We start from the raw sequence: 14664 nt of genomic DNA, 5'->3' as shown, positions 1-14664 counted from the left end.
GTGGACAGGAGGGCCAGTAAAGGTTTCTTAGAGTTTGCGGAGAATGACCCAGTAACTAGACAGAAGGGAATGTTCTAGCATGCTGTTATTGTGGGACAGGCGGATAGACTGGGGTTCTCATCCTTGTTTTGTTACTAATCAGTGTTTGACTTAGGCTAAGCCTCAGGCCCCAGTGTTCTTATCTGTGAAATAAGGAGATAGGAGTAGGACATTCCCTAAGATTGTTGTCATTATTAAAATAATATGGTTTTACTGTTGAAAGAATTTTTAGAAAGAATTTGTTCAGCATTTATTGAAATTTATTTCAATTTATTGAAAGACTTCTGCCTTTTGAATAGCATGTTAGGTGCTGTGGGAATGCAAGGATAGGTAAGACATGGGCCTTTCTTTCAGAAATTTACCATCTTATGGGAGAGCAAAATCATGTGTGGTAGTATAAGATAAGAGCTACAAAGTGATTGGGAGATGCAAAGTGAGGAAAGCCTATCTTGATTTTGGGTGGTGGAGGCTTCTGAAAAGGATGGCACTTATTTTAGGTAGAAATGGAGGCATAGGGGTGGTTGGAGCAAAGGCCTTGAGGGAAGGGGGGGTGGTACAGAGTTTGGGTGGGATACAGTGAGTAAACTTGTTTGGTGGGATTTGTACAGTTGGTGCATAGCAGCAGGAAAAAAAGCTAGAAAGATAAAGAGGGCCTGACTTGTCTAGTGACTTAAATACAGGGCTGAGAACTTATTTGGGTCTTGCTTCTGTAGGCTTTTGAAGAATTTTAGATGAGAGGATAATGTGATGGAAACCTTACTTTAAAATTAATTTGGTAAAAGTGTCTAGGATGGTGATTGCATTTAGGGACTGAGTCAACATTGACTTTGAGATTTCTGAGACTGAATACAATGAAGATAATTTAAGAGAAAGCAAGCAAGACTTAAAACAGTGATAAGCAGGATGAAAGGATATTGTCAGGAAAGGGAAAATGACTCTATGTGGTAAGGGGCAGGACCTCTATTAAGACAATGCTCTTAAGGCAGGGCATAATACCGGTAGGAAATTGGTCATTCTGGTTCATTGTTAGGAAGAGTTTTCTGGTAATTTGCCATTAGCATGAAATTTTATAAATCAGACAGGAATTTTCATGTTTTAAAAAAAGATTGCTTACTATGAGTTATAATTCTATGATTGTGTTAGTTCAGATAAGCTTGTTGGAATGGAGATCCCCACCCCCCTTTTCTTCAGTGTTGAAGTTTGTCCATTACGCACATCCTGTAAAGGGAAACTGTGACTTGTGTGTGTGTGGCGGGGGGCACATTTCAGAGAACCTTTATAATCTCTACATCTTTGGGAGGGAGGAGGGTAAACATTATGGACTTGTATGTTAAAACACCATTTAGTCGTTCATCATCCTTGATTTCATTTTCATGATAGTTGGAGCAAAGCACATAAAAAGGGTAAATGGCAAACCACTGAACAGGAACAGACCAGCGAACAGGGCTCATGCAGTTAATTAGTCATCTCTTGTCAGCAAAGGCCCTGCAGAGGCAATAGTAGATGGCTATGAAAGAATGGGAGAGATGGGTTTTTGGCATGGATGTGGATCTTTTATTTTAGTGACAATAGTTTATTCTTCAAATCAGGGGAATGAGAACAAAGTTGCTTAGCAATCATGTGGGCGCTAAAAGAATGGCCTTTGGAGGAGCTGGCATTTGAAGTTGGATAAATTCAACTTTTTTGAGAAACTTGCAAACACTCTGATTAGAGTGATTCAGGGGCAGTCCTTATACAAACTGAGAACTTGCAGCCTTGTTTCCTCCCGATTGCTTTTGTTCTGATCTGCTTTCCAGCTTCCTCATCTGCAGAGGGGGCTAGTCCCTCTTGGAACTCATTCCCCCAAAGGTAGATACTAGGAGATGGGGGCCCCTTGAGAGAGAATGGTCCCAGTGTTCTGACATACATTCTTCACCAGTGGATTTAACGCGGCTCCACAAAGTAGTGGAGCCATCTTGTTGGGTCCTGGAGAGCTGACTAGGTAGGGCTGGGGGAGCAGCAGTCAGTCCATCACTGCAAATTAGCTACAACGTGCATGCACAGCTACACAGTCATAGGGCTCTCTGTTTTTCCAGAAAGAGAAGGAAAGTGGCAAATGAGAAAAGGGCATCAGAGCAGGAGACTTGGGTTCTAGTCCCAGTTTCACTGCACATGAAACTCTGTGATTTGGGCACATCTCGTAATTTCTGACTCAGCCTCTTCATCTGTAAAATAGTAGTAATACCTACTTTCTCAGGGGCAAGACTAAAACCAACTGATGGATGATATGAGTCTACTCTGAAAAGCATAATAACCTACTGGACAAGCTTATGGAGTGTTTACTTCTTGTTAGTAGTTTATACTCTGGCCTTCAAGATTCTGGTTTCTTTATACATTTTATTTTTTGTTTAAAAAAACTTGAGATACTCTCTAGGCTTTTAAAAAATTGCTCATAAATTTTTTTTTTAAGTTTAAAGATAGCACACAATGGTTTGTTTCTCTTTTAATAACAAAACCTTTTCATTGAAGTATTATCCAGTTTGTTATTTTGTTTGAAGACTTCCCTATTCTAGGCCATATTGAAAAAAGCTGAATTTCTGATCAAATTATAGCTCTTTTTGCTAAATTCATAAAATGAGTTTGGGTTGACAGTTAAGGATTGGACTTAAAAATTTTTTTTGTTAGAAGCAAGATTAACACCTTATTCTGCAGTAAGGATGCTGACTGAGCGAATAAACAGCAAAACATTAAACCGTTATAAAACAGCAAGTGGCAAACCACTGAACAGGAACACACTGCACGAGCAGGGCTGGTGCTCAGGTCTCCTCCGGGGTCCTTGTTACTATTGAGTCCTGTCTCTCTCACTATTTGTTTAAATAAAGATAAAGGCGGTTAAGAAAATTGTCATTGAATTCTGCTATCCCTCTGTTTCACGAAAGTGCTGTTTAATTGTCAAGGCTGAAGTCTAGAGTTCAAATCTAAATCTTTAGCGGGATCACTGATTTGAACCAAGCACCTACACATACAAAGATCATTGTTGATTTTAGAGAACTAAAACCATGATGTTCCTTATTACTAGAGAGTGTTGGACCAGGTATTACAAAACCTGAGTTCTAGTCTCAGTTCTGCTAAATAACCCTATTTAAAAAAAAATTAATACATTTTTATCTCTTTGAGCCAGTACTCATCATCTGTCAGATGAAAAAGATGACAATATGGCATCCAAAGACCCTGCCAGGACTTTAATTGGAAGATCTGTGAAACCCAAAGGTAGAGCAAGGGAGGTGTGGGAGAGATTGGTGTCTTCTTTTTGTACCCTGAAGCGTTTACATTAATCATCTACTTTTCTCATGTTATTTCCCTATCTGAAAGCCTCCAATTGCCCTTTCCTATCCAAAAAGCTCTCCTTGTTTTTTTTTTTTTTAATTTTTTTTTTTTTTTAATGTTTATTTATTTTTGAGACAGAGAGAGACAGAGCATGAACGGGGGAGGGGCAGAGAGAGAGGGAGACACAGAATTGGAAGCAGGCTCCAGGCTCTGAGCCATCAGCCCAGAGCCCAACGCGGGGCTCGAACTCATGGACCGCGAGATTGTGACCTGAGCTGAAGTCTGACGCTTAACCGACTGAGCCACCCAGGTGCCCCAAGCTCTCCTTGTTTTAAGGCCTAGGTTACATTTCATGTCCTCTGTGAAGTCATCTTAGCACACATTGTTTTTCCTTTCTGAACTCATTTATTGCCCTTACTTCTCACTCATCTGTTAATCATGGTACATTGCTGTGGAATATGTCTTCCTTTTATACCTAACCTCTAGAGAATAGGTTAATGTAGAAGAAAAAAATATAGACTTCAAGGATAGATTTAGCTGTATGACCTTAGGTCAGCCACTTTTTTTTTTTTTTTAATTTTTTTAACGTTTTATTGATTTTTGAGACAGAGAGAGACAGAGCATGAACAGGGGAGGATCAGAGAGAGGGAGACACAGAATCTGAAACAGGCTCCAGGCTCTGAGCCGTCAGCCCAGAGCCCGACACGGGGCTCGAACTCACGGACAGTGAGATCGTGACCTGAGCTGAAGTCGGCCGCTTTTCCGACTGAGCCACCCAGGCGCCCCTAGGTCAGCCACTTTTTAAAAATACCTGTGTAGGGGCGCCTGGGTGGCGCAGTCGGTTAAGCGTCCGACTTCAGCCAGGTTACGATCTCGCGGTCCGTGAGTTCGAGCCCCGCGTCGGGCTCTGGGCTGATGGCTCAGAGCCTGGAGCCTGTTTCCGATTCTGTGTCTCCCTCTCTCTCTGCCCCTCGCCCGTTCATGCTCTGTCTCTCTCTGTCCCAAAAATAAAAAAAAACAAAAAAACAAAAAAACAAAAAAAAAACGTTGAAAAAATAAAAATACCTGTGTAATTTTTAAATAGTTAGAACACTTTTGAATAGGTAAAATTTTTTTCAAACTTAAGAAAAAGAGAGGTACAGTGAAAAGTCTTCTACCCCTGGTCTACCATCAAGCTAGTCTTCCCCCTACTGTTGTTAGTTTCTTACATATCCTCTTAGAGTTTCTCATTTTTTCTTTCTTTTACATAAAAGATGGCACACTATACATAGTCTTAAGCATATTGCTTTTTTCACTTTATTTTGGATATCTTTTTGTATCCACAGGGAGCTTCCTTATTGTTATTGTTTTATGAACACACCAGAATTTAACCAGTGGTTGGGAATTTTTACTTTGATTAAAGTCCTACATGATTTCAAATTGGAATGACCTTTGAGCCTTATCTGAGAAAATTACTTATTTCTCTAAACTCTTACTTCTATAGTACATTACAGTTTTTAAACACTTTATATTCTTGGCACCTGGGTGGCTCAGTCGGTTAAGCCTCAACTTTGGCTCAGGTCATGATCTCACTCTTCGTGGGTTCGAGCCCTGTGTCAGGCTGTGTGCTGACTGCTTAGAGCCTGGAGCCTGCTTCGGATCTGTGTGTGTGTGTCTCTCTCTCTCCCTGTCCTTCCCCTGCTCCCACTCTGTCGCTCAAAAACAAAGAAAAGTGTTTTTAAAAAAATGTATAGGGGCGCCTGGGTGGCTCAGTCGGTTAAGCATCCGACTTTGGCTCAGGTCGTGATCTCGCGGTTCGTGAGTTCAAGCCCCGCATCAGGCTCTGTGCTGATGGCTCAGAGCCTGGAGCCTGTTTCAAATTCTGTGTCTCCCTCTCTCTCTGCCCCTCCCCCGTTCATGCTCTGTCTCTCTCTGTCTCAAAAATAAATAAACGTTAAAAAAATTAAAAAAAAAAAAGAAAAAAATGTATAAACACTTTATATTCTTGAAGTTGATCCTCACAGAACCTCTTTGGGAGGAGATAATTACTCCCTAGGTTTTACTAGGTAAATAGTGAAAGGAAGTATCTATTTGGGTCTTTGCTGACTGTGGTGCAAGATTCTTCAGCAAAAGCTCTACCGTGTTCTTTTCATGTGCTCTACTATTGGCAAATAGAGGTTTTGCTTGAGAAACACAGCCTGCTTTGTAGGGGCTGATAAAAGTCTTCATTACTTCATTTATAACCATTTGTGAATTTACTTCCTTTACTTTACTTACTTCCTTAAAACCAGCAGAGCATGTAGAAAAGGATCTCCACATAAATGAAGCTTTGAGAAACAAAACAAATATAGAGAGAAGATATGCAAATATTCTTTTTATAGGTTAAATTTTTTTCATCTTAAAAAATCCTAACTGAAATATGTGTATGTAGAAAAAAGTGACTTGCTTAATGGCATTGAAAGTCTTCAATGAGATGAATGTGGTTCTTTAAGTGATTAAATGCATACAGCCGAGAAAATATGGAATATTTTAACATCTGATTTAACATCTGATAAGATTCTCTGTTGAAGGAAGTATAGCCTTAGCTATGTATTTTGATGTGTTTAGAGTGCACAAATGAAATGGGAGGGATTTAAGTTTTATTTTGAAATTTTCATTTAATATGAAATGAGGTTAGTACTGAGATAGCCCAAACTGCTAATTCAACTACCTGATTGTTAAAGTATGCACTTAGGTTATGCCAAGACCAGTAATGCTTTATATATGGAATGCAAATTTTCTGCAAAAGATTTCAACCATTTTGGTGACTTCTGAGATATTTTGCAATGATTTTTCTCCTCTTTCTAAACCAGGCCCTTGATTTCTTTTCGCTTTTTATATTCATGTTCTTTTATATTTATGCTGAAAACAGCCTAGTATCGTAGAATTTTAGAGACATTTGGACACTTAGAGATTGCTAATTAATATTTGGTACATTTGTGTATTAACTTGGCCCTTTGTGTTGAACAAGTGAGAACACTGAAGCCCAGAGAAATGTGAGTGGCTCAGATCAGTCACTTTGTCCAGAACCCTGTGCTGCAGGTGCCCAGCACCACATTCTTTCTCTTACGGTTCTGACACTGCTCTACTTGGGGAGAAGTTTAATTTTGAAAACATCCTCTTACTCTTAACCTCCTTTTTCTTTCTAATGTGGGCCAATTAATAAAAAACTATAAGGAATATTATAGTCACAGATAAAAATTTTTGTTTTAATTTGACTAGAGTTGAAACACGATGTACATTAGTTTCAGGTGTACAAAATAGTGATTCAGCTTCTTTGTATGTTAAGCTATGCTCACCACAAGTGTAGCCACCATCTGTCGCCATACAGTGCTATTACAATATCATTGACTGTATTCCCTGTGCTGTGCCTTTTATTCCCATGTATAGTCACAGATCTTGCTTGGAGCCGGCTCATTGTCGGTATGTAACAGAGACTTGTTTGAAGTGAACCAACACTGGGGAGGGAATGAGGTAACAGCCAAGTGAGGAGCTGGCAGCCAAGAAGTACTCACCCGATACTTGCTGGCTTATTCTCCATTTTTCTCTCCCTAGGGCAGGACCAACGCACACTGAGCCATTGTGTTCAGTGAAGCTGCCATGTGCTGGGTAGTGGATGCCTTTAAACTACTTTCTTTCCCCCATAGGTCCTTTCTCATAACCTGTGCACGGTGCTGAAGGTTCCACATGACCCTGTTGCCCTTGAAGAGCACTTCAGGGATGACGATGAGGGGCCCGTCTCCAATCAGGGCTACATGCCGTATTTAAACAAGTTCATTTTGGAAAAGGTATGCTTCTAATGTCTTCCTGTTTGATTCTTCCTGTTTGATTTGCACATTTCAAGTGGGTCCTAGAGCCCCTTTTTGGTGAGTTCACTGAGGAGTTCAGGTTTGAGCCATCATGAGATAAAATCAGAAAGGAAAGAATGTGAGACATTGCTTCCTATTTCTTCTTCTTCCCCTCTCTTCTAAAACTTGGTTTGATGTTTTCCAGCTTGGTTCATTGTTTTGAAATTAAGAGCTACCTGTATTTTCTATTAGTCTGTGTAACTGTCTTCTCTCAGAGTGCTGTTAACTTCTGGTTCCACATGTGTTGGCAATGATTGTTAAAGAATGGGTATGTTAGGGTAAACTGTGAATACTAAAGGTAATGTTAATTATCTTTACTAAATAGCTATTGTACAGCCAAGTTTTCATCATAGACTTTTCAGGGTACCACTCAGATGCTTCTTGTGGGGTATATTATGAGTGAAGATCTACAAAAACCTATTATATATTTGGAAGCCAAATATAACCTTTTGGCATTTGCTGCCATGTTCAATTTTTCCCTTGGTTTGGGTAATTAAAAACTGACACAAAAAGGGGTGCCTGGGCGGCTCAGTCAATTAAATGTCTGACTCTTGATATTGGCTCAGGTTATGATGCCACGGTCGTGAGATTTAGACCCAATCGTGAGATCGAGACCTGATTGTGAGATCGAGATGTCGGACTTGTGCTGAGTGGGCATGGAGCCTGCTTAAGATTCTCACTCTCTCCCTCTCCCTCTGCCCCTCTTTACTCTGTCTCTCTCAAAAAAGAAAATTGGCATAAGGTGTTGAATTAATGTACTTTGATTTCTATTTAGAAGAAAATACTCTAAACTGTTGGCACCTTCAAGTAATTAAAAATATTAGTGATTAAAAAATTATGAAAGGTAGCATGTTCTTACTATTAAATAGGCAGTTAATACAAAAATATGTGAAATAAAAAGTGAATGTCCCTTTACTCTTTTTAGACTCATTCTCCAGGAGTAACCACTGTTAACAGTTTGGTGAATATCTTTTAAATATATACATGCAAACACACACCTATATAAGCGATAGTGTTTTGTTTCCATATGGCTAAGATGCTATACATATAGTTCTTCAAATTATTTTTTATAATTGAACAGTGTATTAGTGTCATCTTTCCATATTGTATATATTTAGTTTAGATATGGAAGTAGTCATATATTCACATGAACAGTTGAGAAATTCCTGCTTTTGCCTATTTATAACATCGAGCCTGAAAAATTTTGGATGTATTTTAAAAATGCCTTTTTTTAAATGTTTATTTATTTTGGAGACAGAGAGAGAGCGAGAGTGAGAGACAGCATGAGTGGAGGAGGGGCAGAGAGAGATACAGAATCTGAAGCAGACTCCAGGCTCTGAGCTGTTAGCACAGAGCCTGACATGGGGCTCGATCTCATGAACTGTTAAATCATGACCTGACCCAAAGTCGAATGCTTAGCTCACTGAGCCACCCAGGTGCCCTTAAAAATGCCTTTCAGGGGCGCCTGGGTGGCGCAGTCAGTTAAGCGTCCGACTTCAGCCAGGTCACGATCTCGCGGTCCGTGAGTTCGAGCCCCGCGTTGGGCTCTGGGCTGATGGCTCAGAGCCTGGAGCCTGTTTCCGATTCTGTGTCTCCCTCTCTCTCTGCCCCTCCCCCGTTCATGCTCTGTCTCTCTCTGTCCCAAAAATAAATAAAAAACGTTGAAAAAAAATTAAAAAAAAAAATGCCTTTCAAAAAGTGACAATGATAATACGTTTAAACTAAAAATAAAGTATGTTTGGGGTGCCTGGCTGACTGAGAGGAATATGTGACTCTTGATCTTGGGGTCAGGGGTTAGAGCCCCACATTGGGTATAGAGATTACTTAAACAACAAACTTAAAAACATTTAAAAACTGTATTTTCCCATCACCTAAATATCACAACTATTTGCATATTTGTTTCTGGGACTTCTTTGGATTGTTATTGCTGTATACATTTTTTATAGTTTAGTGTTTTTTCATAATAGTAAAGTGCAGTAATTAAAATTTATGGTAGTAAGTTAAATTAGTAGTTTGGAAAATGCTAAAATGTTGGTGAGGATTCTTTTTAAAATTACATGTTTTTCAGAAATTTTATAGCAAAGGTTGTCAAGATTACAGTGTGTTCATTTATGTAGTGTTCATTGTACCTGTATCTGTTATTCCATATCAGCCTCACAATACAATTTTCTGCTCTTTGTGTGTTTGTTTTATGTGTATCTGTGTTACGTTTTTAAAGTATTTCTCCTGAAAAGATGGTAACATTGCTTTGATCATGCCTAGTAATTAGGAAAAAAAAGAGAGAAACACAGCATAATGAAATATAAGATTTAATCAAACTCACAAAAGCTACAAATTATGTGATTCCATTTATATCATGTGTCCAAAACAGGCAAACACATGGAGATACAATGTAGATTAGTGGTTGACAGAGGCTGATGGGAGGTGGGAATGGAGAGTAACTATTAATGGGCTTGGGGTTTCTTTTTGGGATGATGAAAATGTTCCAGAGTTAGGTAGTGATGATGGTTGCAAACCTTTGTGAATATATTAAAAACTACCAAATTGCATACCTTAAAGTACAAATTTTATGGTATGTGAATTATATCTCAATAAAAAATCCTTTAATCAAATTGTACAGAAACTGATTAAAACTTCATAGTATGATGCTGTACTATTTTCTGGAGTTTTTTTCCTGGCTGCTTGCTGTTCTATTCATTGATCAGGTGGCTCATTTATGGTCTGTAGTTGTATTATAAGTAAATATGTCTTTTTAAAAAATGTTTATTTATTTTTGAGAGAGTGCAAGCAGGAGAGGGGGAGAGAGGAGGACAGAGAATCAGAAGCAGGCTTTGTGCTGACGGGCTGACAGCAGCAAGCCTGATGTGGGGCTCAAATTCACCAACTGCAAGATGGAGATCATGACCTGAACTCAATCAAGTTGGATGCTCAGCTGACTGAGCCACCCAGGTGCCCCAGTAAATATGTCTTAAATTCTGCAAATGTTTGATGACCTGCTGTGTGCATGTGTTTAATCTTAAAAATTATGTCCGTTATTAAAATATAGAACAGGGGCGCCTGGGTGGCTAAGTCAGTTGAATGTCCAACTCTTGATTTCGGCTCAGGTCATGATCTCTGCTTGTGCGTGCTCTCTAAAATGAAAAAATAAAATAAAAATAAATAGAACATTGGGACATTCTCAGAAATCTGAAAATTGCCTTTTCAGTGCTAGAATTTGTGTGGGGTGGGCAAATGGATAGTAGAGAAACATGGTTTCATATCTTGAAGTGCTGTACTCTTAATACTGCATTTTTTTTCTCGTTGGTGTAACTTTCTTTAAATATCTTGAATTTTAAGTTTTAAAATGTTTTTTGTTTTGGTATTTAGGTATTTTATTGACTTATTTTTGAGCTAGCAGGAGCAGGGGAGGGGCAGATGGGGAGGGAGAGTGAGAATCCTAATCTTGATCTCAGGACCATGAGATCATGACCTGAGCTGAAATTAAGAGTCAGATGCTTAACCAACTGAGCCACCCAGGCACCCATATTTAGGTTTTTTAAAGTTTTTTAACTGGGGGAGAAAATATAGCAGTATTTTAAAAGTTCAAAATTAGCCACTAAATTTGGAGAAAAACTTATTCACAAAATGAGTGAGGATGTGATGAAACAGTAAGTTCTTGTTTATTATTGCTTAGCCACCTGGAGTGGAATTTTGGCAGACCTTCAGTCCAAGTAAAGCAGCCAGGGTTTCCATGGTGTGGGTTTAAATTGAGCAAAGATTATTGCCTTGTTTTGAAAGTTTGTTGAAAAAATGCCAATAGTAACTGGAGAATGTTAACATAAAATGTAGAGATGGTCATCAGTTATGCAAAGAAGATATAAAGTAATGATCAAACATTTGCAAGATGTGATATATATGTCTGTGTCATATACATATGTGTATGACACACACGTGTATACTATCTCATTTGATCCTCATGTTAATCCTGCAATGCATAATTGGACTTATTTCCAATTAGCTCAAGAGGAAACAGAGCATAATGTTGCCTAACTGATAAGGGTTAGATAGATTTTTTTTAAAGTTTATTTATTTACTTTGAGAGAAAGAGAGTCTTAGCAAAAGTGGGGGAGGAACAGAGAGATGGAGAGACAGAATCCCCAGCAGGCTCCGCATCATTCTCGCAGATCCCAGTGGGGGGCTTGAACACATGAACTGTGAGATCATGACCTGACAGAGATCAAGAGTCAGATGCTTAACTGAGCCACCCAGGAGCCCCAGGGGTTAGATAGATTTTAGACCTGAGCCATTTAATTTCTCTTAACTGAGCCACCCAGGCACCCCAATTTTATTTTATTTTTTAAGTAACCTCTACACCCAACATGGGACTTGAACTCACAACTCTGAGATCAAGAGTTGCATGTTCTACCGACTGAGGCAGCCAGGTGCCCCCTTAAGTGTTTTTAAGATGATTCTTTTCTTGTGATTGATTAGTATCTGGTGTTCTTTAGTGTTCATTCTTCTCAGTTTTCCCCCAGGTTGTTTTAGAGGTTTTCTGCCTTTGCCTAGAATTATTCTGAAGGGGTTGGGACCAAGAGATAAGTTATGTTGAAATTCACTTCCTAAAAAGTAATTTTTCCATTTGATTTCTGTATTTACTTCTTCAGAGATTATCATTCCTGTTCTTCACATTGATAGAATTGATTTTCAGCTTTTCTGAGACATCAAATGATTAATATGCTTATGTTCTTGTATCAGATATTTTGCCTTCCCTGAGTGTTGGCTTTTTAATTTTTTTGCTTGTTTGTTAAATTCCTCCTTTAGTAAAGAATGGAATTCTATGGGGCGCCTGGGTGGCGCAGTCGGTTAAGCGTCCGACTTCAGCCAGGTCACGATCTCGCGGTCCGTGAGTTCGAGCCCCGCGTCAGGCTCTGGGCTGATGGCTCAGAGCCTGGAGCCTGTTTCAGATTCTGTGTCTCCCTCTCTCTCTGCCCCTCCCCCATTCATGCTCTGTCTCTCTCTGTCCCAAAAATAAAAAATAAAAAAACATTGAAAAAAAAAAAAAAAAGAATGGAATTCTATAAACATCTAGGAAGAGTGTTTTTGTGAACTTTCTCCTCTTTCTTTTTGCAAAGAGACATTATACCTGGATTATCTGACAGTGAATAATTGAAGAAAGCAGTATATTGTTACCTTTTTACTACTGATCCCCAATAGACTACATCAAAAGCTAGTCTGCTTTAGCATATTTATGTGGCAACCTAATTCTTGCATGAGATTTAATAGCCTGTTAGGCTTTTGGGTTCAATCATTGTCAATTCTTTTCCCTGATTCCGCATATTAAAGGTTGATCTGCGCTATTATGATTTAAACCAGTAATCCTTTGGGAAGATACCAAGTCCTTATTGGGGAATCTGCTGCTTTTCTATCATAATCCTTTTCTTTTTTGGCCTTTGGCTTTTGGGAAACATACGTACATATAAAAGAAAAAAAGAAACCTTTCAGTTCAATACAATGTCCCTTCTCTAGAGGTTAGTAGCCTCTGCATTGTTTTCCTAGGCTGACACCAGATGCTTGCTGTTCATGTCAGTTACAGTTCTTCCATAAAATGAGGTTTCAGTTTTCTGTTACTTGAATGAATATACCTTCAGCAATCAAAATGTCTTCAAATGTGTGCCTAACAACTATCATTTAATAGGAAGTCGTATTGCTCTTAAAAACCCAAGACTATGTTTTTGAGCAATTCTTCTTACTGTCCTTTAGCCATGTTATTTCTTCTTTCATTGTTGCTTGAAAGTTATATAGTATTATTTTGGCACAATGGCCAAGTTGGACTCTACATTTTCATCATATTAGTGAAGTTATACAGCACTAAAAACTTCTGAGTGAATAAAGAGGTTAAATGATAAAAACTATGGATGACTTTATGCCCTTGAGTACTGTGGCCAGCAATACAAGTCTAAGACTGATATAATTTAAATAATTTTTTTTTCAAATAACCAGTCTTATTGAGTATTCGCATGCCATGCAATTAAAGTGTGCAATTCAGTGGTTCTTGGTATAGTCACATTTTTTGTGCAGCCATCATCACAGCCAATTTTACAATATTTCCCCCACCTTCCTTCAAGAAAACTGTACCCACTAGCACTCACTCTCTCCTTCCCCACACTCCTAGGAAACCACTAATCTACTTTCTGTCTCTACGGATTTGCCTATTCTGGACTCCTATAATATGAGGCCTTTAGTGTCTGCCTTCTTTCATTTAGCATAATGTCTTCGAATTCATCTACATTGTAGCATGTGATGGCACTTCATTCCTTTTGATGGCTGAATATTTCATTATAATTATACTACCTTTTGTTTGCACGTTTATTCGGTTATGGATCTTTGTGTTGTTTTCACTTTTTGGTTATCGTAAATTTGCTGGGAGTGTTCATGTTCAGGTTTTTGTGTGGATATACATTTTCAATTCTCTTTAAAATGGATGATGATGGTATTTAACCCAAGAGTATACTACCTAGGAATGGAATTCTTGGGTCATATGGCAACTCTATGTTTATTTTATTTAAGTAAGCTTAATGCCCCTTGTGGGGCTTGAACTCATAACCCTGACATCAAGAGTTGCATGCTCCACCAACTGAGTCAGCCAGGCCCTCCAGCAACTCTGTGTTTATCGTTTTGGGGATCTGTAAAACTGTTTTCCAAAGCAGATGCACATTTTACTTTCCTACCAGCAATGTATGAGGGTTCCAATTTCTTCGTATCCTCACAGTGCTTGTTATTTTCTATCATTTTGATTTTAGCCATCCTAGTAAGTATGAAGTATGGTATCTTACTGTGTTTTGATTTGAATCTTCCTGATGATTAACGTGAAATATTATAATATAAGCAGTTTCTTTAATTGTAAAGGAAACACAGGTTATTGTTAGAAATTAAGAAAAAAGAGGAATTTATTAAGAAAACCTATATCACCCATAACCTTACCATCTAAAGGCAGTCACTATTATCATTTTGATCTGTTTGCTTTAAGTCTGTTTTTTTTAGCTGTCTTTGTATATATTGTTTTTCAAATTTGGATCATATTGAAGACATAAATATTGCCTTTTCCATGCCATTAAATTTTTTTAAAACCTGAATATAAAGATAAAGTGGTAACATTTATTTAGAGTTTACTATGTATCAGAAACTATGCTAAATATTTTAAACAAATGTTCTAATTAATTCTTTATATTAACTCCATGGGTTAAGTACCATCATTAATACCATTTTAAAGAAGAGACTGGGCTTTGGGTTAAAATGCTTGTCTAAGGTTACCCAGCTACTAAGTGACTGTATAATCGTTTTGTACCATGACTTTATAACGATTCCCTTTTTGGTGGGCTTATATTTTATTTTTATTTTTTTCCACTTTTATAAATAATAGTCACTACCCTACGTAAATCTTTATCTGACTCTGATTCCCTTTTTGGGATAGATT

General features: G+C 38.2%; 1 protein-coding gene across 1 annotated transcript in view; it reads left to right on the top strand.

Moving 5' to 3' along the window:
* SWAP70 (switching B cell complex subunit SWAP70) overlaps positions 1 to 14664 on the top strand; it is a 78501-nt gene that overhangs the window by 19389 nt on the left and 44448 nt on the right. The window contains exon 2 of the mRNA XM_025928348.2: positions 7011 to 7151. Coding sequence (XP_025784133.1) covers positions 7011 to 7151 — 141 coding nt within the window. The remainder of the gene's footprint in view (positions 1 to 7010; positions 7152 to 14664) is intronic.

Source organism: Puma concolor, chromosome D1 (genome assembly GCF_028749965.1).
Source record: "Puma concolor isolate L17-30 chromosome D1, mPumCon1.1.hap2, whole genome shotgun sequence".
NCBI classification, from domain to species: Eukaryota; Metazoa; Chordata; class Mammalia; order Carnivora; family Felidae; genus Puma; species Puma concolor.
Note: the sequence above shows the minus strand (reverse complement) of the source record. Positions and strands in the feature narration are given on the sequence as shown.